Source organism: Mixophyes fleayi, chromosome 5, assembly GCF_038048845.1.
Source record: "Mixophyes fleayi isolate aMixFle1 chromosome 5, aMixFle1.hap1, whole genome shotgun sequence".
NCBI classification, from domain to species: Eukaryota; Metazoa; Chordata; class Amphibia; order Anura; family Limnodynastidae; genus Mixophyes; species Mixophyes fleayi.
In genome coordinates this window covers 257405548-257428685 of record NC_134406.1, presented here as the reverse complement: position 1 = coordinate 257428685, position 23138 = coordinate 257405548, and the positions used below count along the sequence as shown (strand labels likewise).

The 23138-nt window shown below is 36.2% G+C and overlaps 1 protein-coding gene across 1 annotated transcript in view; it reads left to right on the top strand.

Moving 5' to 3' along the window:
• CSMD3 (CUB and Sushi multiple domains 3) overlaps window positions 1–23138 on the top strand; it is an 853424-nt gene that overhangs the window by 765053 nt on the left and 65233 nt on the right. Inside the window, exons 53-57 of the mRNA XM_075213978.1 lie at window positions 993–1166; window positions 2336–2509; window positions 7934–8107; window positions 13668–13853; window positions 16329–16502. Coding sequence (XP_075070079.1) covers window positions 993–1166; window positions 2336–2509; window positions 7934–8107; window positions 13668–13853; window positions 16329–16502 — 882 coding nt within the window. The remainder of the gene's footprint in view (window positions 1–992; window positions 1167–2335; window positions 2510–7933; window positions 8108–13667; window positions 13854–16328; window positions 16503–23138) is intronic.

The following is a 23138-nucleotide window of genomic DNA, read 5'->3' as shown; positions in this document are numbered from 1 at the left end:
CATGTCCAAACAGCAATGCAGAGACAAATTTTAGTAGAAAAATTATAGTTTAATGTTTAGTGCTGTCTTAGGAGAACCAGACTTCCTGACTTGCAGAATTCAGGACCCATTGATTTCTCAGCTGCAGATGTCGTCTCCTGGTAGGGAACATAATCTCAACACCAGCCACCCTGCACCTCCCAGGAATCAATCCTAAGAATTAACATCCCTCCTCCCCTCAAGTGGTCTTTATATCCAGGGTCAAATTTCCACAATGCTTTCTCCCCCCGGGCAAACCCCTGGCTCTCTCTTTTTTGAACATTTTTATACATTTTAACAATGAGTCACATATAGTGAAAAGGTTTCCTACATGTGCCTGGCTACAATGTCCCCTTAGGCACATGTAATTAGACACTGCATTTGTACTCTTTGTGAGTTGGGGAACTTTAACAGGGCTATTAAAAGTACATGTTGTTATGCTCCACATTTTGTGAGAAACGAGGGATAGGCTGGTTAGGGTGTTAAACTCATTTAGTGACAATGACCAACACATAATGTTGTCTCTCATTTAACAATTAATAGTGCAGATTTAAGTAATGACATAGCTCCAATGTCTCAGTACTGTCCTATGTCATGCTCTCATTGCCATGGGGGCCAAAATATTGACTCAAAGAGCTACCATATAAATGCATTTCAATGAATTCAGATTCTTATTTGTATATTTTTTCCCTAGAGAGATACTTTACAATCTTCCTAACATTATTCATTGTGTTAGGGGCACTACCTCTATTGCAGTTCACATAGGAGCACTTCACTTGCTGGGATTTGTAGTTTGGAAACAGCTGGAAAACCAAGTCCCGAAGCTTGTATTATATTCAACTATAGCTATTCTTTGAGACCTTTGCAAACTGCTCTTTGATAAAATGAATGAATGTGTGGGTAGCATTTACATTTTGCTGTTTCTTGTATCCACTACTAACTTAACAAGAGATGTTTTTATCTGTTTATTCCAGTTACATCCTGTGGAGAACTTCCTGTGCCACCAAACGGTAAAAAAATAGGAACACAAACAACATTTGCATCGACAGCAATATTTACGTGTGAGACAGGGTACATGCTGGTAGGATCAGTTGTGCGAGAGTGCTTATCTTCTGGACTTTGGAGTGGCATGGAAACTAGATGCTTAGGTAATGATACATCATAATGTTTTATTATATGTTCATATTTACCATCGGTCCTTATAAAGTCCTTATAAGTGGTTGGTCTTTGGCCAAGGTACTTTCGGCCTGCCTTGGTACCAGCTGAGTCCCGTGAAGGCTCAATTGTATACCTGTAAGGTGAATACTATTTTTAAGCTGTAACAATGAGTAATGAGAAGACTCCAAGCCATAATCTAGAAAGGACTACAACCATCTTGTTTGTGTTCTGTATGGAGGTAACATTAATGGAACCTTTTGTTGAAATGAAATATAATTGTTACCTTGTCAACTCAGATGATCCTGCATCAGGTAAGTGAAGTCCAGTTGCCTCCCAGTGTTACGGAATTTGGCTTACTTTCAACTAGGGTGCTATCTGTGTGGAATTTGCATGTTTTTGCACCTTGTTTACATTGGTTTTTAGTTTTTGATTTCTTTTCACAACTGGACTGTTACAAAATTTAAAAAATGCAAAGTGTAAACAATAGTATATCAACTAAATAGTCTTAATCCTATCCCATACTTATAGGAATCATAAGTCCAAACTCAAATTCAATATGTCTTTCACCATGTGACATTTTGGTATTTGCCATGGGTCCACTAATATCTTAAACCAGTCCTGATCGATATTTTCTATTTGGGGGGCTTGGATGTCTGGGCCGCCTCTCATAAGGGCATCCATGTCCAATATCATGTATTTTCTAAAAAATTAGGATACACATTTGTGGTCTCCCCTCATATCTAATCCTGGTCCGCTATATAGAGTATCATGGATAACCAACATAGTTCCCAGGGTACCACTCAATGTGATCCAAGTGGTGGCATTGAGGTGGTCCCTTACTGCTGCTACTGTAAGTGGGTACTTGTGGGTATTTAGACATAAGTTATATAAGATATAGGAATATTGGACATTGTCATCTCCCATCTTAGCCTATGAACAGTCCTGCCTTTATGAGACGTCGCTATCAGTGTGGACAGTCCAGTATATTCTTCTTCTTTGTGGTTTACTGAAACCCGCAAGTATCTATGGTTGGGTTCAAAATGTTGAATCTATCATCCTCTAGTAGTACCAAAGCTATACTTAGAATTTATGATGAATAATGTAAAGTCAAATTTGCAAACTGTAGTGGAAATATCTTATGTATTTATTGATGTTACAGCTGGTCACTGTGGAACACCAGAATTAATTGTTAATGGGCAAGTTATCGGAGAGAATTATGGGTACAGAGACACTGTTGTCTATCAATGCAGCCCTGGCTTTCGCTTGATTGGCTCATCGGTGCGAATATGCCAGCAAGATCACAACTGGTCTGGACAGCTGCCATCTTGTGTGTGTAAGTAAATATTTTAGTTACTTCATGTGTAATTCCTATATATATTTACTGGCATGTTGAAACTGAATGTCAATATTATAATTACTATAATCATTCTAATCATTATTGTCATTGTCAAAGTGTCATTTTGAAAGGAGCACTCCTAGTCAAATATTAAAGTTTCACTGAGCTGCTCTTCCCACTTTGAGTGGAAGCCCTGGGGATTGAATACATGGTTTAGAAGAGCAGAGATAAGTCCTTGAGAGATTGCGATTTTGCTTTGAGGCAGGGCTATGCTGTATTCCATCACTGACAGGGAGTCCTCCTTTAAACAACAAATATGTATTAAAAATGTAAAGAATAATAGCAAATGTATTGGACCAAAATTACAAACTGTGCAGCAATCTGCACCACAGGAGATTCAATCACCTCTAATTGTTTCAAAATGGTTAGTTTTTCAATCTGCACATGTAATGCCACACTTTATGTAACCTGGTTTGGATACGTTGTCTTTTGTATATTTTAATAAAATTGCCATGATTTACAGCCAAAAATAAATAAGAGAGACCACAATTCAGGACAAACTACATTAGAAATTTGAAGCAGCACAAAACATATTTGCAGTCCAACTGTGAACACCAGAGACTCATTTTGCTGTCCTTTTTTGCCCTTGATACGTATATCTCCTCTTTTTCAGATCATAAAAAATGTTGCTTGCTCTATAATTTAGACTTAACCCGTATATGAGGTACAATTTTAGGACTGTTGCTCCACAGGCAATTTCCCTGGAGAAAATCACATTTATACAACTATCCCGCACAGTGTGTGTGTCAATGAAAAAATAATTATGATATCTGCAATTCCCTTTCAGTCAGCATATATCATTATATTAATATATTATTATGTTATAATTTAATAGATTGTGAAGATCTATCTGGATACAGGATTGTCAGTTGTGAAGATAATCAGTTTTTCATTTTATTTGGACTTCTCTTGAGATATTCCGCGACTACAGTACAACAGCTGTCTCATGAAAGTATTCATGAGGACAGATTCTGAGAAGGCCATTCACCCAATAAATCTGCATTGACACAGGCGCTGGCAGCCAAAAAAAAAAACTCCTCAGCACTATTTGTCCTGTATTTCAATGCTAAAAATTACACATGCATGGAGTAAGGTAAAAAAAAATATTAGAAAAATAGCAGAAAATAACAAAGATTAAAAAAATAAAATTAGAAAATAAATTAAAAAAACTAAATAATAAAAGCACAATTTGCAAATATTTATTATACAACTGTAGTATAGAAAAAACAGTTTAGACTAGAAAGAATGAAAAAATTGATTTGGTGAATTTTAAGGGATTCACTGGTTCATTTATCAGTAAATGAAACATTAGTTGAAATCATATTATTTTTTATTTTATTTTTTTATTTTCATTGATTTGCAGCAGTGTACTTCAGGCAATTAGGAAAATGACTGATTGTGTCATCATAATTGTAGTTCAAGGTGGTATAATTGCATTGTACATTGCGGCTAAATGCACAAATGTGGTTAGATATCGAATGGTGTGGATAATGATTTTTAATGTAACACCTTTACTCTGTATTCACTAATGTTTAAGATTAAAATGGTATATAGGAGCTTAAAATTAAGTGTGGCTGAAATTAAGTTTGCTTAACAGTCCCCTCTGCCTTTGTATAATAAGAAGGAATACCTCCTTAGAGGTAAAGGTATCTGCTCCTCCATAGGAGGAGCAGATACCTTTACACGCTGGGGGATTTCACTTGTCATTGATGCAGCTACGATCTGAGGTTTGTATTAAATGTGCCCCCTGATTGGATGGCAATAACTCCTGTTGAATGAGGTGCCACATTCAGTACACACCTCCTCTCCGAGGAAGTTTGAATCTCCCACTCAGTCCACTCTTCAGCGCTGATATGTTCTCCTAGTGTTAATTGTTGTTCGGATGAAGTGATTATAAAGTTAAAGTGAGGACCAGCACTGCCAATAGGCAAACCTAGGCAGTTGCCTAGGGTGCCAATAGTTAGGAATTGCTAAAATCACTAAATGAATGGCATAGGGTTCTTCTAATAAGTAAAAGTGGAGGTGTTGTTCAGAGCAACCAGTTAGATTCTAGCTATCACTTTATGGAATGTACTAGATAAAAGATAGCTAGAACCTGATTGGTTGCTATGAACAACAACTCCACTTTTCCTTTTTGAAAGGTTTGATAAATCTACTGTATTATGTCACTGATTCAGAGAATCTAATGTCCCCAAAGAGAAGCAGCCAATGTCATTGTTATGCTGGGTTTGTGGCACTTGGCTATGACAACCCCAGTTTGAGGAATCATGGCCCCACCTCCTGCCTGCCAAGGTAAGAAGCGATGAGAGTGCTGGCGATGGTTCCAAGTGGGTAAAGGGACTGGCTAGGCTTACTCCTGTCCTGGTTGTAAAGGGAATTTCATCCATCGATGAGCTACACTGGAGTATACTTCGTCATGAGAAAAAACTCTTAAACTTCATATTTAAGTCCATAATTTGTGAATACAATGTTGGCAGATTTTGAGATAATAACACAACCCAACATTCTATAAATATATTTGCAATGTTTGTTAATTTAGCTATTATAAAATAATTTGTAGGACTTTGATCATTTGTCTATATTTCGTTTAATTGATTTACAATTACCAATGCCTGTTCAAATACAATTATATTTTAGATTTGCTCCATTCCAAGTTAACAGATATATGGAAAAAAAAAAATCTAAACATTCTAATCAATGGTTGTCAGTTCATTCAGAAAGGTATGTTGTAAACCTGTCGTAATCAGATTGAATCATTCAAGGGTCCCATTAGTGTTCACGTTAAATTAAGGAGAGAAAAGGGTATTAGACGGCAGGGAACAATATGTTTCTTTATCGATAATCTTTAAACAAGAATGATTCTCTGTCAAACATGACTTTCCAAATCTTTTGGATAAGAATAAGAATAGAGCAAGGTAAATAATTGCTCATGGGTCATTGCTAACAGCAGCAAAGGTGACTGCTGTGTTTTTCAACATCCAATTATAGACAACCACACAGTAGCTGCAACTGCTATGCTGAATAGCAAGGGGATAGGTAATAGTCATCAGCAACAGGAATATACAAAAATACATTTTACAAAGAGGAAACTAAATAGGATATATATATATAGTGTCTTTTGTTTCCAGTGTTGTGTATATATATATATATATATATATATATATATATATATATATATATATGCACATATAAAAAAAAAAAAATATATATATATATATATATATTTGTGAACATATATATGTATATATATATATTGTTAATATAGAAAGAGGGATGATGGCGCCAAATCTAGTAGTGCTAACTGGTACAGAACGTCCAGACAGTCAGTATTACTGTATATAGAAATAGAAATACAAAGTGTTCGTCATGTCAGGCTAGTATAAGCAGTATTGACCAATGTTCATAATTCCTGATCATATGCCGAAACACAGACAGAAGAAAGCAGGAAACAACGTTTCAGATGTATCCGTGACAATCAGTAGCAAGTGATAGGTGGCAACGTACCAAAAAGATATAAATAAACAGCTTATCTGTATCAGTGGTTCTTGGAAATGAGCTCCAGTCAGCTTCAAGAGGTCAGGAACAGACGTGTAGATATCTTATGTAGGTATATGGTAACTGCATCATCAGCCACAGCACAGTCACTGCTCACAAACTCCACTCATACGGTGTATTAAGAGAGGAAAAAGCCATATAGTGTAGTACTTATGTGCAATAATTTATTCAGCATGTATCATAATAAAACACACTCACAATATATATAAGGTATAAAAGCTTATCTGTAAATCCTGTGGACATAGGATACTGCTACACGATGTAGATCACTGGGATATATAGGAAGTAGACACCAATGGGCTCCGCACAGAAGTTCTCAATGGGGTAACTTTTCAGGGATCAGGTAGACAGTACAGCCTTATGTGTACCAGGAATAATGTATGTAGAACAGCCTCAACCCCTAGAAATCCCTAATGTGATATTGACATCTGCAGCATTCAGAAGTCCCCTTTCATTACAGTTCGGGTTGTAGTTCAGCGTCCTCTCTTGTCTAAGGCGTCAGGAGTAGATCTCTTATCACTGACCTGCCGGGGTACTGCAAAAGAACAGAGGCTGATATGGTTCAAAATAGTTCATCCAACACGTTTCATCCGAATTATGGACTTTCTATATATATATATATATATATATATATATAACTGTCAATGATGATGATGATATCGATTATATATATAATTCTCCGCAGCAAGGCTTATAGTTTACTAACCAGTCACAAATGACGGACTTTGTTGATTTATTATGCATATTTATATGCCAAATCCTGTCACAGAAGATCTACTGAATGCCAGACCAAATATAAACTTGCATGTTAAAAAAAAAAAGCAGGATGATTCTATATGACAATATCCTATTTGTATTTTTAACTCTGAGAATCAATAATACTGGATTATGTTTGCTACTGAGCCCAATTACTGCTAAAAGCCCTGCAGAGTTTTTTTGTAACTTACTGAATGTGTTTCACGCCTATTTATAATAGTTTCCATATTAAATCTAGGACCACCACGGTAAGGGTGGGTACACACTACAGGTTTGTCACCAAAATATTGGGCCGATTACACGATAAATGATTGCTAGGTCCGATATCGCATTAGTGTGTATGCTCATGTTTCATTGTTCCAAAGCACATCGTATTGTTTGGTTTGATTTTATAAACAGACTGAAAATCTCTATAAAAGATGGAATGATGTCGGGCAAATTCTGCAGTGTGTATGTACTCACAACCAGCAGTGTAGGCAGATCTCCATAGAGGCAGATCTCTAACAGAGTCACAATCTTTTCAGCAGATGGTTATGACAGATAAAGAGCACAGATCTGAAGGTAAATTGTGTAAAATTGTGTAATTGTGAATCGGCATGCTGAGCGGGATTTTCAGAAATTGGTAAAATCGGTAACGATATCGCATCCGGTGAAATTGTCCCCAGCCTTAGTACGGTTGACCAGAACAAATGCAGTAGAACAAAGCAGTGTGCTACATGGATACGTGGTTGCTAGGGCAGGTACATTTAAAAACTGACAATTCCTCTAGATTTTGTAAAAAAAATTAATCTTGAATAAAAAAAAAATATTGTATTTTTGTGATTCAATATCATTTAACCCATTTAAATGCTATTGAAGACCTTTGATGTCTGCTAACTTTACATAAATTCGGCTTCTAGTTCACACCTCTCCCTAGTTAGTGAATCGTTTAGTGAAGAATTTATGTTGTTTATTAGGTTCCAATGCTATTTTGGTAATATGCAATGCAACTGAAACTTATTGTAATGCATTGTCCTTGACTAATTCATGAACTTTTGCTTGTCATGACAGCTATTAGCTGTGGTCATCCCGGCAGTCCCATCTATGGAAGAACGAGCGGCAATGGTTTTAATTACAATGATGTTGTAACGTTCTCTTGTAACATGGGATATGTTATGCAAGGACCCACACGGGCACAGTGCCAGGCCAACCGGCAATGGAGTCACCCCCCACCTATCTGTAAAGGTAAGAGAGATATTATTATATGACTTGGATTTTTGCTGAATTCACAAATAATGTATAGTGTACGAGTGTTAAATTTGCATATTATATAGGAAGATTCTTTGTCTTTGTGTGAAGAGATGATACAGTACAATTGTATTCAGTGACCATGACTGCAGATACTATACTTCTTTAGAATTGGGCCATTTAAACTAACACACTCTGTCCGCGACACTTTCCTCTTTATCTTCTTATGGGGCCTGATTCATTAGTGATCTTATCTGCCGTTTTCTACTTATCTTAAGCAAATCCACTCTGTGCATGCTCAGAAAAGGGATATAAGAAGCAAAATCCACTGCGTAAGTGAAGAATTTCTTAAGTTAAGATGAAAATACATCTTAACTTCACTCTTATCTCCTCGTTTCTTCTTAAAATAAACATCTTAATTTTTGCACGATATAAGATCACTAATAAATCAGGCTCATGATGACTAATCGAGAGTCATTTTCATGAAAAAACAGTCAGTATATAACTTATGTGCAAAACAGAAAACTAATTTGCACCCCTTGCATTGTAATTTGGTTTTGTCCAGGAGACTGAAATAAGAAGTTTCTTAAGTTAAGATCCTTAATGAATCAGGCCCCTGATACACAAGACATACAGTAAAGAAGAGTCACAACATGATAGCAATAAAATCATATAAATACAGTAATGAAAACTCCCAATTTAATAACCTTATCATGCTGGTTGCTGTTATCTATTTGTTTATTATTTTATTATTTTGTCTAGACCCTCCCCCTCAAATACAATTGCCAAATATTGTTATAATATTAAATATTAAATCTAGTACACTCTTCAGAGCCTCTTATCATTTATGCCAATTTGCACTGAATATCTACATTGCATTGTGTGGTGTATCATTAACTTGCTATATAAATCTCAGGTACACTCTTTCTAACTACCTACGCCCCTACATTTAATATGAATCATTTAGTAACAGAATTATTAATAGAAAGGTTGGAATAATAGCCGTTCAAATGGCAGGATAAATTGTGTCCCCCATCTAAACCAATTAGTTTCAATGTTTGCCAGCTTGAAATCCAAAATAACTGTAGAATAAATAATTGTTGGGCCTTTTCGGACTGATGGATACAACTGACTTCCTCCATCTTTAGCCACCAAATATCAGAAACATGGTATTATCCGTCAATATAATGGCAGAGAGTCATGTCTTTTTTGTTTTTTTTCTTTTCTCTATGACAGTTAAAGCATAGGTAGAAATGGTTGATTGTATTATGTACTATGTATTATTACATATTATGATGTATTAGGATCAATAAGCTATAGCTACATGGATCCGCTGCTTTGGCTACATATACATTACTGCAAAGATATGTAATAAGATTTTATCGCATGAAAATAGCAAAATCATGTTCTCGTTTACATGTGACCCCCCCTAATGTTTATATGTGACCTCCTAATGTTTACATGTGACCTCCTAATATTTACATGTGACCATCCTATAGTTTACATCTGATCTTCCTAATGTTTACATGTGACCACCCTATTGTTTATATGTGTTCTCACTAATGTTTACATGTGACCTTCCTAATGTTTACATGTGACCACCCTATTGTTTATATGTGACCACCCTATTGTTTATATGTGACCTCCCTAATGCTTACATATGACCTTCCTAATGTTTATATGTGATCTCCTAAAGTTTATATGTGACCACCCTATTGTTTATATGTGTTCTCACTAATGTTTACATGTGACCACCCTATTGTTTATATGTGACTACCCTAATGTTTACATGTGACCACCATATTGTTTATATGTGACTACCCTAATGTTTACATGTTGCCTCCCTAATGACTTATTTACTGCTCTGAAATCCATAACAGGAAATGTCGCTGTTTTAGTAGTCGCTAGAAATCTCTGGTGAGATTTAGCCCATTGACTGATGTCCGATTTAACCAAAAAATCTGCAATACAATTAGTTCTCTTAAAGGAAAAGAGGAGGCATTTCAGAGCAACCTTCAAAAATCGGACTAGATTTCGAAGTAGACCAAACTTTTCTAACATATCTTTCTAATGAACTTTGAGTTCCCATTTTCAGAAGCAGATAGTTTACATTGCTTTGTATAGAGATCATATAAATGAACCAGATGGAAATCCTATAGTGAGAAGACTCTTTCAAGACATATCTACTGATAGGGTATTGACCTTATTTGACTTTGACTGTATGCTACAGATTTAGGGAGAAGAGGTGTGTGCATCAATAATATTAAAATACTTTGGAAATAATTACATAAATACTAACAAGAGCATCTTATAAATAGCCACATACAACATTTTAGCTTTTTGTTTTTCTTATATGTACATTTGTGTTTAAACTGCTGGTTACAAGAGCAGTTTGATCAATGTCAAGATTTTATAGCAAGTTTACCTCTTACTTGACAAAGTGTTTATATCTTTCCTGAATGTATTTCCCAGGACTCCAGTAAAATATTATCAATCAGTATTCTATAAATCTCAAAAGCAATTAAGGAAACAGAATGAAGCAGGGTTCCTAGATAACCTTGCAAATGCATCTGTGTCAAGCTGAGTTTAGCAATAAATTTTGTAAGATATGGAAATAAAGTGTTACTTTTGGGTGATTTGATATACATGGACTCTGAGTTATAATATTAGTCTTCCCCGTCTTTGTCACTCTCATGTCCTTTACTAGTATAGCCTGTGTGCCAGTCTCTACACTGGGATAGGTAAGCTTAATAGCCAGCTGCATGGTATGTTTCTTTGTTACTTACAGTAGATAATGAATGAGATACAGATGGGTTAATTTACAAAGCAATAAATATGAGTGACACAGTGTAAAAATAATGTTGTATCCTAAAAACATACCATTTTGCTTGCATCTAGTATTATTATTCTTTTATTTATAAGGCACCACATGGCTTCCACAGCGCCGTACATAGGGGGTTAGAGCATACAATAAAATTACATGATTACATAAGTACATACAGATAAGCCGAAATTATAAATGCATGTATGCATTTAACAGAACAGATCACTTGGCATACCGAAACAATTCAGCAGAAGCAGGGCAGCACAGTGGCCTAGTGGTTAGCACTTCTGCCTCACAGCACTGGAGTCATGAGTTTGATTCCCGACCATGGCCTTATCTGTGTGGAGTTTGTATGTTCTCCCTGTGTTTGCGTGGGTTTCCTCCGGGTGCTCCGGTTTCCTCCCACACTCCAAAAACATACTGGTAGGTTAATTGGCTGCTATTAAAAATTGACCATTGTCTCTGTCTGTTTCCCTGTCTGTCTATCTCCCTGTTTGTCTGTCTGTGTCTGTGTGAGTGTGTGTCTATATTAGGGAATTTAGACTGTAAGCTCCAATGGGGCAGGGACTGATGTGAATGAGTTCTCTGTACAGCGCTGCAGAATTAGTGGCGCTATATAAATAAAAATGATGATGATGATGATGATGAAGATAAAACAGGGACAGAAAGTGGGCAGATATGAAACACAGAGTACAGACATAAGACACAAGGTACAGACATGAGACACAGGGTACAGACACAAGATATAGGGGAGAGAACCCTGCCCATGAGAGATTACATTTTAAAGGGGAGGAGTAAGGAGAGACAAAAGGTGCAAATGGGACAGATTGGCATAGCGGGGTTCACTATGGTGCTGAGGTCTGCAAGATAAAGAGGCTGTGAAGAAAGGGTTAGCGGAAAAGTGTATCCAGGGATATGGCCGTTAATTAAAATGAAGGATAGTAGTGGATATAGGGTAAAAAAAGAGGACTGCAATATTGGGTCTGGGGGGATTTTCACAATTGAAACAGATTGGCGGTTGCTTACACTGGATCAATTTCAAATATAAGTGCAGGATCGCAGGAGGAGAAAATAGGTTGAACTTGATGGACTGGTGTCTTTTTTCAACCTCATCAACTATGTTACTATGTTTAAGTAGAGAGGCCTAGATTGGGCCATGATGGTACAGGGGCCTAGGTAGTACAAAGTCCTGAATAGTTTGAATGGTGCAAAGGCTTGTTTGGGTAACGTCTAGAATTGTGCAGGGGTCTGGAAGGTGCAGGGGCCATGAGACATAGGGTAGACGACCCTGTCCATGGTGTCTGGGTCTAGTGTACATGCCAGATGATGGCAGGAGAAGTATGACAGTGGCATTGTAATGAATGTGGTAAAACAACAGCACGGCAATGCTATGGTACAGCAGTACAAATGCATTTGCAATGCAGTACAATTATGGTAGAGTTAAGAGTAGTAAATACAAAGGCGATGGGAAAATAGTGTAGGAGGGAGAGCAGTGAAGAGACAGGGACTGGAGTGTGGTGGTGAGAAAGTAGAGGTGAGAGAGTTTGTGGAAAGCAGAATTGCAAAGTGAAAGGGTCAGAAATTAAACTATATGCATGCAGAAAATGGTAAAACACTATTGTTTTCCACACATCAGAAAAATAAATAAGTTGGTATTAAAAGAAGACTTCCCTTGTTCATAAGGCATATAAGTAGTTTTGCATTGTTTTGTTTTTTATAAGATAGAGCAAGTGTGGTTCATGAGTTGTGTAATACCTTAATAAGGGTTCAACAATCCTTTGGAAAATCTGTAAAAGTTCAAATTAATGAGCAAATCCCACTGTGAAAGTAGGCTGTGCTTAAAGGAGTTGTTTTAATTTGTTATTTTTGAAACCCTGCAAACACTAAAGATATATTGCTCAGATTAGCAGACACACTAAATGTTCAAATATATTGATCTGTGACTTATGACAAAGGCATCACAAATACAAGATTTAGTGCAAAAGTGGACTAAGCATAATGTAATGTGCTTTATATTATACTATCTTCCATTTTTCCAAATTGTGTAGTGATGAGTGTATTGTTCATCTTCATTTATTTCTCCTGAATTGGACCAGAAACATTAAATAAATACTTTAGTCTTATTTTCTTTCCATTAAAGAATATGTAGTGTAGCTTACATGCCAGGTAGGTGCACAACCTCTTTAAATTCTTTGTTGCTAGAAAATTGACTTGCTGCAATTTTCTTACACACTGTGCATATTTGCAAAAAAAAAAGAAGAATCTCATATGTTTGATCCTTCAAACACTTCTTGAGCACTATTAATGTTATAAGTTAGATCATGATATATGCAACATCTTACGGGTACTATCAGACAAATGTTTTTTACTCCTGATTTTTAAAAACAAATAATTTCTGCATTTCCCTAACCATTATAATTTATGTAAATTTTGAGTTCAAAAAGTTTTCTAAACGATTATGTGACTTGATTCAACATCCTATACAATATAATCATCTGGGGAATGCAGATATTAACCTGTTTGTTTGGCTTCAGACTGTGAGCAAGTTAATGTTTGTCTGAAACTACGCTTCAAATGGGTAAAACCCCCGATAACATTTTCTTTAGACCTTGGGTTATAAATACGATGATTGATCTATATATAATATTTTGATGCTTCTGTAGTTATAGTGTTTTGGAAATGTGTTGTATGTTTTGCAATTGTAAAAGTGAACATATCTTGCTTTATATACAGTGGTGAACTGCACTGATCCTGGAATTCCAGAAAACTCCATCCGGGAAAGTAAAATAGAACATGGGAACTTCACCTATGGAACCGTGGTGTTTTTTGACTGCAATCCGGGATACCATTTATTTGGATCTTCTGTGCTAGTTTGTCAGCCAAATGGACATTGGGACAAGTCACTTCCTGAATGTATTGGTAAGTTTTGTTGCTCATTCTGTAATTGAACTATATGACTATTCCTGATCATGTCAGATAAAACGTTATTATATACTTATGACTGCAAACAAAACTTTTTTTTTTTTACTAAGCTTAATATTTCCCTGTGTCTCAGTAGTGTCTATACAATAATTATAGTACATCATGTCATTTGTTTTCTGTTATATTGTATCTTACTGTTGAGTGCATAAGATTATGATGATGGGCAAGTGACTTCAAAATGATTAAAACATTATTTAAAGGCAATGCTTTTAATAACTAACTGCATGGAAATAAGAGTTTATCATTGATAATATAGCTTTTAAAGATGTCCTGTTATCAGGTGGATCTGGAGATTAAATAAATACTGTTAGGAGTACAGGTATCAAACCTTCTAAAAAGAAAAATTGGAAGCATTGCCCATAGCAACCAATCAGATTCTGGCTATTATTTTCTAGAATGTACAAGATAAACAATAGCTAGAATTTGATTGGTTGCTCCTGACAATGTCTCCACTTTTCCTTTTTTAGAAAGTTTGATACATATATCCGTCAGAAGTGGTTATGGGATTTCCAAATACAAGCTTTATCTTGAAGATCAAAGAACACTCAAATGAAATCTGAATGAGGGTTACTGAAAAAGCGCCAGTCACGAGAAGGATATTAGATTTTAAAGACCTTTAATATCTGCTTAAATCACTGTCATAAAGAAATAGAGAGAATACAGCACAAAGGTTTGCTAAATCTACCCCTTAGACTTTTTCTTACGAAAAAATAATTCCACCATTTACCTAGGCAGGACCTGTAAGTAGAACGTCCAATATGGTAATGGGGAGCACTTTGGCTCAGTGGTTAGCACTTCTGCCTCACAGCACTGGGGTCATGAGTTCAATTCCCGACCATGGCTTTATCTGTGTGGAGTTTGTATGTTCTCCCTGTGTTTGCGTGGGTTTCCTCTGGGTGCTTCGGTTTCCTCCCACACTCCCAAAACATACTAGTAAGTTAATTGGCTGCTATCAAAATTGACCCTAGTCTGTGTGTGTGTGTGTATGTCAGGGAATTTAGACCGTAAGCCATACTTGCCAACTCTCCTGGAATGTCCTGGAGACTCCTGCATTTTGCGAGAGTCTCCCAGACTCCCGGGTGAGTGTGGCAATCTCCCAAATTCTACCCACTTCACTAGGAAGTGCCCCACTTCCTAGTGAAGTGGGCAGAATTAGATCCCAAATGCTGCGATTCCCGGTGAATGACACCATTTTTGGCGCCCAGCCCCCCGCACACCCACCTCCACTGGCAGGCTCCCGGAAGAGAGCTGAAGAAAGTTGGTAAGTATACCGTAAGCTCCAATGGGGCAGGGACTGATGTGAGTGAGTTCTCTGTACAGCGCTGCAGAATCAGTGGTGCTATATAAATAAATGATGATGATGATGGTAATCACTCAGATGGCAGCAGTCTGTCTGTCTCTGTGTTTATTGTCATGGGGGCCTATTTATCAAAATAAATCATCAGTTAAACATTTTTGGGATAAACTGCAAAATTGTTATTTATGATCATTGGATTGCACCAGATATCTATGATATCTGCTGCTTTGCATTTCTCTTCATTTTACTGAGCAGTCCCCATAACAGTGCATAGGGAGTGCTCAGTAATGCTATTTACCAATGTCTGAAAATACATTTTTTCCTCTTTTTTATTCAGCTGGCGTAGATTAACGTAATTGAAAGTTTTCACTACTGTCAGCTCTGCCTTGACGAGCGGTGCCGCACAGTGCATGTATAGAGGGATCATGCGATCCCTCCCTGTCACATGAGTCACGCTCACACTATAATGGCTCTATGTGCACATGCTTGATCCTTTCGTTCGGCGCATGTACACTAGAATTTTAAGGAAGATGCTGTGTTGACCCTTATCTTCGCACTGAAAAGGCTGCGATAAGGAAAGTTGAAAAAAAAAAAAAGGAACAGCAGTTTAACATGACTGCTGTCCCAGCGGAAGTTTATTGATGAATATGAAAGATAGTTTAATCCTTATCAATGCGATGAGGATTGAAAACTATCTTTCATATTAAGCGGTGCGTCTTAAATATGCCCCATAGTGAGTAACTTATTTAGGGCCCCTAAATTCTAAAATGGAAATCCACAACATTCATATGACCGAAAGATTACTGAGGCCATAAAATATACCCCATACTTACCTAAATAAGATAAAATAATTCTACAAACCTATTATTGCTTATCCTGTTCATGTGGGTGCACCAGGAACCTGAAATAGAGGAGCATTGTCCAGTAAAAATATTGTGTTTGAAAAAGAGGGACTGTTCTGGGAAATCAAGGACACAAGGGATTATTTAACTTTATTCCCTTTACACAGTAATAATGACATATTCCGTGCCTTCATTTAATAAAGCAAATACCATTCTGTGGAGCTATTTCAAGATGGTAGATACTGGAATTAAACTTGTCATCTCTGTTTTCAGTGATTGACTGTGGTCATCCTGGAGTTCCTCCAAATGCAATTATATCTGGGGAGAAGTTTACCTTTGGATCTGCTGTTCATTATTCTTGCACTGGAAGGAGAACCGTGATAGGTCATTCTACAAGGACCTGTCAGTTAAATGGGCAATGGAGTGCATCTTTACCTCACTGTACTGGTAAGTAGAGAACAGAGAATATGTGTGCTTTCAATAGGAACCACACGCTCAGGATTCTAAGTATAGAGGTACAGCTTGGGAAAATTGCATTTCATAACAGCTTTATTTCATGCATAAAGATAGACAGTTTAGTCAGCCCTACAACCCTGAATGAACCAAGGCTTTCATCAGTGAATGAACGAAATGTCTATACATATCACTTTGAGAGTGTAATAACTTGTGACTGACTGCTCTGTGCATCAAACTGAAACTTGACTAAGACAACCAGAATATTACCACTTACTGTTATTGCAAATGAATTCCACTGACTTCAGAGAAGCCCAGTGGTGCAAGTGCTAGCAAATAGTTTGTATGTTCTCACCACGTGTTGTCCTTTGTGTCCTGTAGTTTCCTCATACCTAATTGGCTTCTGACTAATCAGATTTTGGTGGAAGGGTGTTTGAATGCATGTGGTAGAGACAGGTCATTTTAAACTCCACTGAAGCAAAGGACTAACTAAATAAAGTTCTCGGGTTGTATAGTATGGCAGAATATGTTGGCACTACATAAACAAAAAATAATAATATGAAAACACATTCCTCCCAAAACCAAGGTTTATTGTGTATGGCTTTTAAATAATTTTCAATCAATTATTGTGATTTTGTTTATATTAAAAATACATTTACTATGAGAAAATGACTTCTCACACATATTTAATACTATGTAAAGTGCTTTGGGCAACTTTGATGTCAGATAATAGTAACTTAGAGAGTTTGATGTTTGTTACCAGAAAAACTATTATCTTTATTTCTCTTGCTACCATTTATAGAAATTGATGTTTTATTAAGTGTTTATGTTGGTTACCTGATGCCATGGAGTCATGACACATAGGAGGATATTAATTTCAAAGCGATGCACAGCCGAACATTACCACGATGTTCAGCTGCACACATTTCCGGGTACTACGGTACCCCAGCATCGCAGATATTCTTGTGCAGCTCTTTGGGGTGTGAGGAATAATTTCTGATTTTGCAGAGTGCCACCATGACCGTTCTGGAGGAATATTATAAGCTTGCCTGAAGAGGTGGGTTTTCAGAGAACGCTTGAAGGTTCGTAGACCAGATTAAAGTCTTATTGTGCGAGGGAGGGAATTCCATAGAGTGGGTGCAGCTTGAAAGAAGTCCTGTAAACAGCAATGGAAGGATGTAATGAGGGTGGATGAGAGACGCAGATCTTGTGCAGAACGGAGTTGTCGAGTTGGGAGATAGTTTGAGGCAAGTGAGGAGATGTATGTTGGTGCAGCTTTGTTGATGGCCTTGTAGGTTAGTAAAAGTATTTTATATTGGATTCGGTAAAAAACACACAATCAGTGTAGAGACTGACAGAGTGATACAGTAGAGGAATAATGATTTGCAAGGAAAATCTAGCTGCTGTGTGCAAAATAGATTGTAGGCTTTTGAGTCTGTTTAGGGGAAGACCAGTAAGGAGGGAATTACAATAGTCAATGCGGGAGATGATGAGTGCATGAATTAAGGTTTTTGCAGTGTCTTGTGTAAGATATGTGTGTATTCTGGAAATGTTTTTTAGATGTATGTAACATGATTTAGATATAGAGTCGATGTGGGGAACAAAGGATAGTTCTGAGTCAAGGATCACACCTAGGCAGCGAGCTTGTGGGTAGAATTGGCCCCATACTATCAACTGCACTCCAGAGCTCACAAAACATGGTGTAAACTTCTATGTAATTAATATTATTTTTAAAGTAGTTTTCCACTCACTTTATGAGGAAAATGGGATTTATCTTCATCAGTTTTTAGTAAAGAAATATAATTTATGATTGCTGTTACGTTAAATTATTTTCTTTAAAAAAATGTCTTTGATCATTGTGCTGATTTGCAAAGTTGCTACCTTCTTGAGAGCTGCAAAACAAGTAGTAGGCAATAAGTTAAATACCATCAGAAGGATGTCATTGGCAGGTCTGTTTTCACAGTTAATGCTGTCCTAAGCATTGTAATTGTACACCAAACTTGTGATTGTGCCCCACTAATGCATACACCCTCCTTCATTATTTTTACTGAGAAGAGATGTGAGACTTGAGTTCAGTGGAACTTTTTAATCAGTTATGTTGTGTAATGAGACGTATATTCGTTTGCCCGCAAAATTGTGCCAGCGGAATTTGACTTTGGGTGTTGCCAGTCCTACCCCAGCCACCCCACACAGCAGAATTAATTAACTGACATCATCCAAGCTCTATTAATAGACTACACATTTCTCAAGATACAAAAATTACAAATACAGTGTGGAGGATGCATTCCATGGAAAAGAGATGATAGAACAGATTTTGAATATTGTATTGCCCGAATGTTGCACCTACGCAATGGTCTGTACAACTGCAAAACTTGATTTGTTGGAAAATGTCACCATCCCAGTAAAGATCAAGGAAAAAATAAATAAAATCAACTGACATATAAATACTGCCAGCGAAACAGTACTGCAACAGGAATGTGCCTAGTTTCCCTATATGGTAAATACATTGCTGGCCATGGGGAATCAATCTATTAGGTTCATTGGGGCAGCCCCCACAGCCTCACCTCCCGCTTTCTGTATATGTTGCTTCTATTGTGCCTTATATAGCATGTGTAGATGTCAGCAGCTAAGCGCCGAATATAGCAATCATTTGCACATGATCAGAAAAAGACAGAGGGTTGACAGAGGGTTATTTAACTAATGATTAAAAATAGAGCAAGATTCTATATAAAAAATAGTCCCATTGCGTCTAAAAAAAAAGAAAGTCGCCAAAGATGGACTTATTTTTACAGATCTTCCTTCTTCCTATCCAGGTATCATTATAAGAAACCTGAAATATAATTGTTACTTAAAACATTGTTATGTTGAGTGTAAATGAAGGCACGTATTCCACAGACATTACAATCCAAGTACCATAAATGGCAAAGAGAACATTAAAAAGTAAATGGTCACCAGCTAATGACTTTAGTGCAAAAGCCTTCATTTAAACTTCATTTGCAATGTGATACTTCAGCATGTTCTGCCCTTCAAGTGTGTGTCACTGTTGTTAGACGTTCTTTCTTGATTACTGTATTTTGTAACAGCTTACAAGAGTGTGACCACTTTTATTGATAATAGGATCATTCCTGGAAATGACTTTAAACCTAGAAAATTGCATTTAAATGTTCAGCTTTCAGAAATGAAATTGCAGAACTGTGATTTAAATATCAGTTTGAATATAGGGTATCTAGGGAGAAGGACGAATTGGAGGACTGTCCTCACCTGACCCCATTATCCTTGGCAGAAAGGGAGATTCATAATTATGTGGCTGACATTCAAAATGTTAATTACATCTGTCTATGTATGTATATATATATATATATATATATATATATATATATATATATTTATATATATATATATATACATATATATATATATATATATATATATATATATATATATATATATACATTTATATATATATAGATGTGTTACTTAAAATCACGTATAACAGGTTAAATTCAAAGCCTGTAATGTATACTGTACCATTGTTTTCAATTTCCTTTGGTAAGGAGAGGCTACAATTTGCCATTTTGCCAACATTGTGGCTCTCACTGCAGCCACAGTAGCTGCCAGCCCTTACTGAAAGATGGTTCAAAGGTGTGAATTGAAAGCTGGAAGATATCTCCATTAGCCTATTCAAAGGCAAATGCAGGATTTGGGTATTCCAAATGAAAAATAGGCAGTCAAATAGGAGCCAACACAAAACCAAACCAGCTTTTCATGGCCATCATTAGAACCTTTATTAAATGCCACACTCTAATATAGATATCTACATAGCATATAAATAATATACACATAATCATGGCATAATTGAATCCTGTCCTAGTATAGTCAACAAACTACATTTACAATAATAATATGGATTTAATATTTATACTATAGTATTGCATTTTAATTTTTTATTTTTTATTTTAACATCTTTTGGAAAATGTTCCTTGACCTGGAGATTTCAAGCACCCACCAAAAACAACAGAGACGAAAAAATGCTTACTATGCAATGTATGGTCTTTCAGTATGTAGTGTGACTGAATTAATCTTTAAACAACTTATTCCCCAGTCTTGGTTATACTGTATTTTAAGAACATATAATTATTAATGTTTAAAAAGAATGAAAGCAATTAATAGGAAACATAATTAATCTAAAAATAAAAACAATTGAAATCTCAACCTTAATATGCAACTGAATTATAGATTATAAAGCTGTCACCTATACATTATACGACAAGAAAATAATATGGTCTTCTGTATCTAGATATGATATGCATTAGTATGGAATTGATAGTACAGAAGATCATCTCCCACATATCTTCTATATGTGGGAGAGCAATATATATTTAAAAAATATGTTATAATTTGCTTTTAATTATCAAGTTTATGGGCAAAAACATATGGAATGACGACATATAAAAATGTTAAATCTCAGTGATAAAAGGATACAATATTGTACATTTACTTGTGTGTTTAATTTGATCTTAGAATCTGCAATGTCTTGTAAAAAATATTAACCTTTAACATATTTTATTATGATATATGTTAGTTCTATAAATATACTTAATTAAGACACCAGAAAAAACACAACTGTCACATGTCGGCATTCTGCTCTAACAAGTAACAAGTATTGGAAAGATCATTAATACACGGTAATCCTACAATCAGCAAACAGACACCTTTTGTGATGTGGTAATTAAACTTCCTTACGGACTCGGTGAAGATTTTTGATTTTTGATTTATCCTTGGTGTGACAACCACATGTGATTAAGCTGACAGGGATTAGAACTGTAAGCTTGTTTCCTGGCATGAGAAATTAAAAGCGATGTCACACTAAGCTAAAGAATAGAGTATAGAGAGTATACATCTTTTAATTGTACACAAAATGCATGAGCCAAGACAATGTCACTCCGAGAATTGCAAATCCTACTGGGTATTCTGTTTCCAAATCTCTGTTGCCAGGTGATACAATTGTAATTCACAAAGCACCATACACATGATAAAGGACATAACAAGAACTCAATATAAGGATGCATTGTTTACACAGGAAATAGTGCTAATTGGGAATTTCTCCAAAAATCTCCAAAAGTATATTGAAAAAGAATGTAAAAAACAAATATAAGGGCTATCAGATATATAAATAATAGCACAAGCAGTTATAAAAAAGCCCAAAACACAACTAATATTATCTTACTTACAGTATTCATTTCTAAACTGCGGGTTTGAAAAAGTGAAGATGTTGCCTATAGCAACCAATCAGATTCTAGTTTATTTAGTACATTCTACAAAATGACAGCTAGAATCTGATTGGCTGCTATAGGCAACATCTTCACTTTTTTAAACCCTCAGTTTAGTAAATATACCCCAGAGTGTCTGATGGGTCCAGACAAAACTCTATGGTGCATTACTGCATCTCATCTCTCTAAGCTTTGTTTGCAAAGGTGACATTTATTGAAATGTCTTATCATGGACCATTGAGCATGTCCTGTCCATTTGACATTCATTCTGAAGGGGTCACATTAAGGTCAGGTTTTGATGGTGTGAATTTTAAGATGTTTAGCATTGTTTATGTGTAAGCAGAGACAGTACAGGCATAAGAATGCATGCAACACTAATGACAATAGTTTATTATAAATCAGTTATATATCACTTCAGACAGATAATTAGAAAATAAAAGAACAATATAGCTGAACACAATAGGAATACATTGGAAAAGTAAATTATTTATTTTTATATTTGTTAAAGCAGACCTGTCACCTTCACATTAAACATGCTACAGTATGTAGGTATGTTTTCGGTGTTCACTTTTTAAAAGTTTTTATTTAAGTTCAGTGATAGAAGTCATATTCCAGGTTTAAACCACAGTTTGAATGAATGCCAGATCATCTCTTAGTAAAGCTCACCCCCTTACACACTAAATAATTGATAATGTCCACAAGTACCGCACAAGAGCTGGCACTCACTCGCCTTGGAGACCGTGACTAAGTTTCCCGACTTTTACACATTCCTCTCTGCAACTTTCCTAAACTCTGAACTTCAGGTTTCTCTACTTCACTTGTCCCCAGGTCCCTTTTACTATGCGCATGGGTATCGCACAGCTTAGAGGTAGGTCGGGCATTCTGGTCTCATCAGCTCTACTCTCTATACAGGTTAAGGAGCAAGGAGTGTATCTGCTGAATCTGTGCGTATCATACACAACATACTCTGCACATGCCCAGAACCGCTTCATATGCCAGAGAACACAGCAACGTCTGATTAATCTTCGAGCACAATTGACACATACGTTAGCCTACCATTTCAGTGAGAGAATGGGGCTTGGAAGGGTCATTTGGCCGTAGTTAATGTAGAGAAAGTGCGTTCCAAGCATATGCAGCAGCTTCCTATTCAAGCTTTCAACGTCTCTTAGATATGTGTTTTTCAGTTGTATCTCTTGCTCCAGCTACAGGGCTAGTCTAAGTCCTGATTACTAGCGATGACGACTGTGTATGAATACTAGAACAAGTGTTTTCAATCAGAATCAACTGTAAAAATGTACAGTAGACATTAAGACATTATATTAAATGTGTTTCATGGGGAAAAAAATAATAAGACATTAAT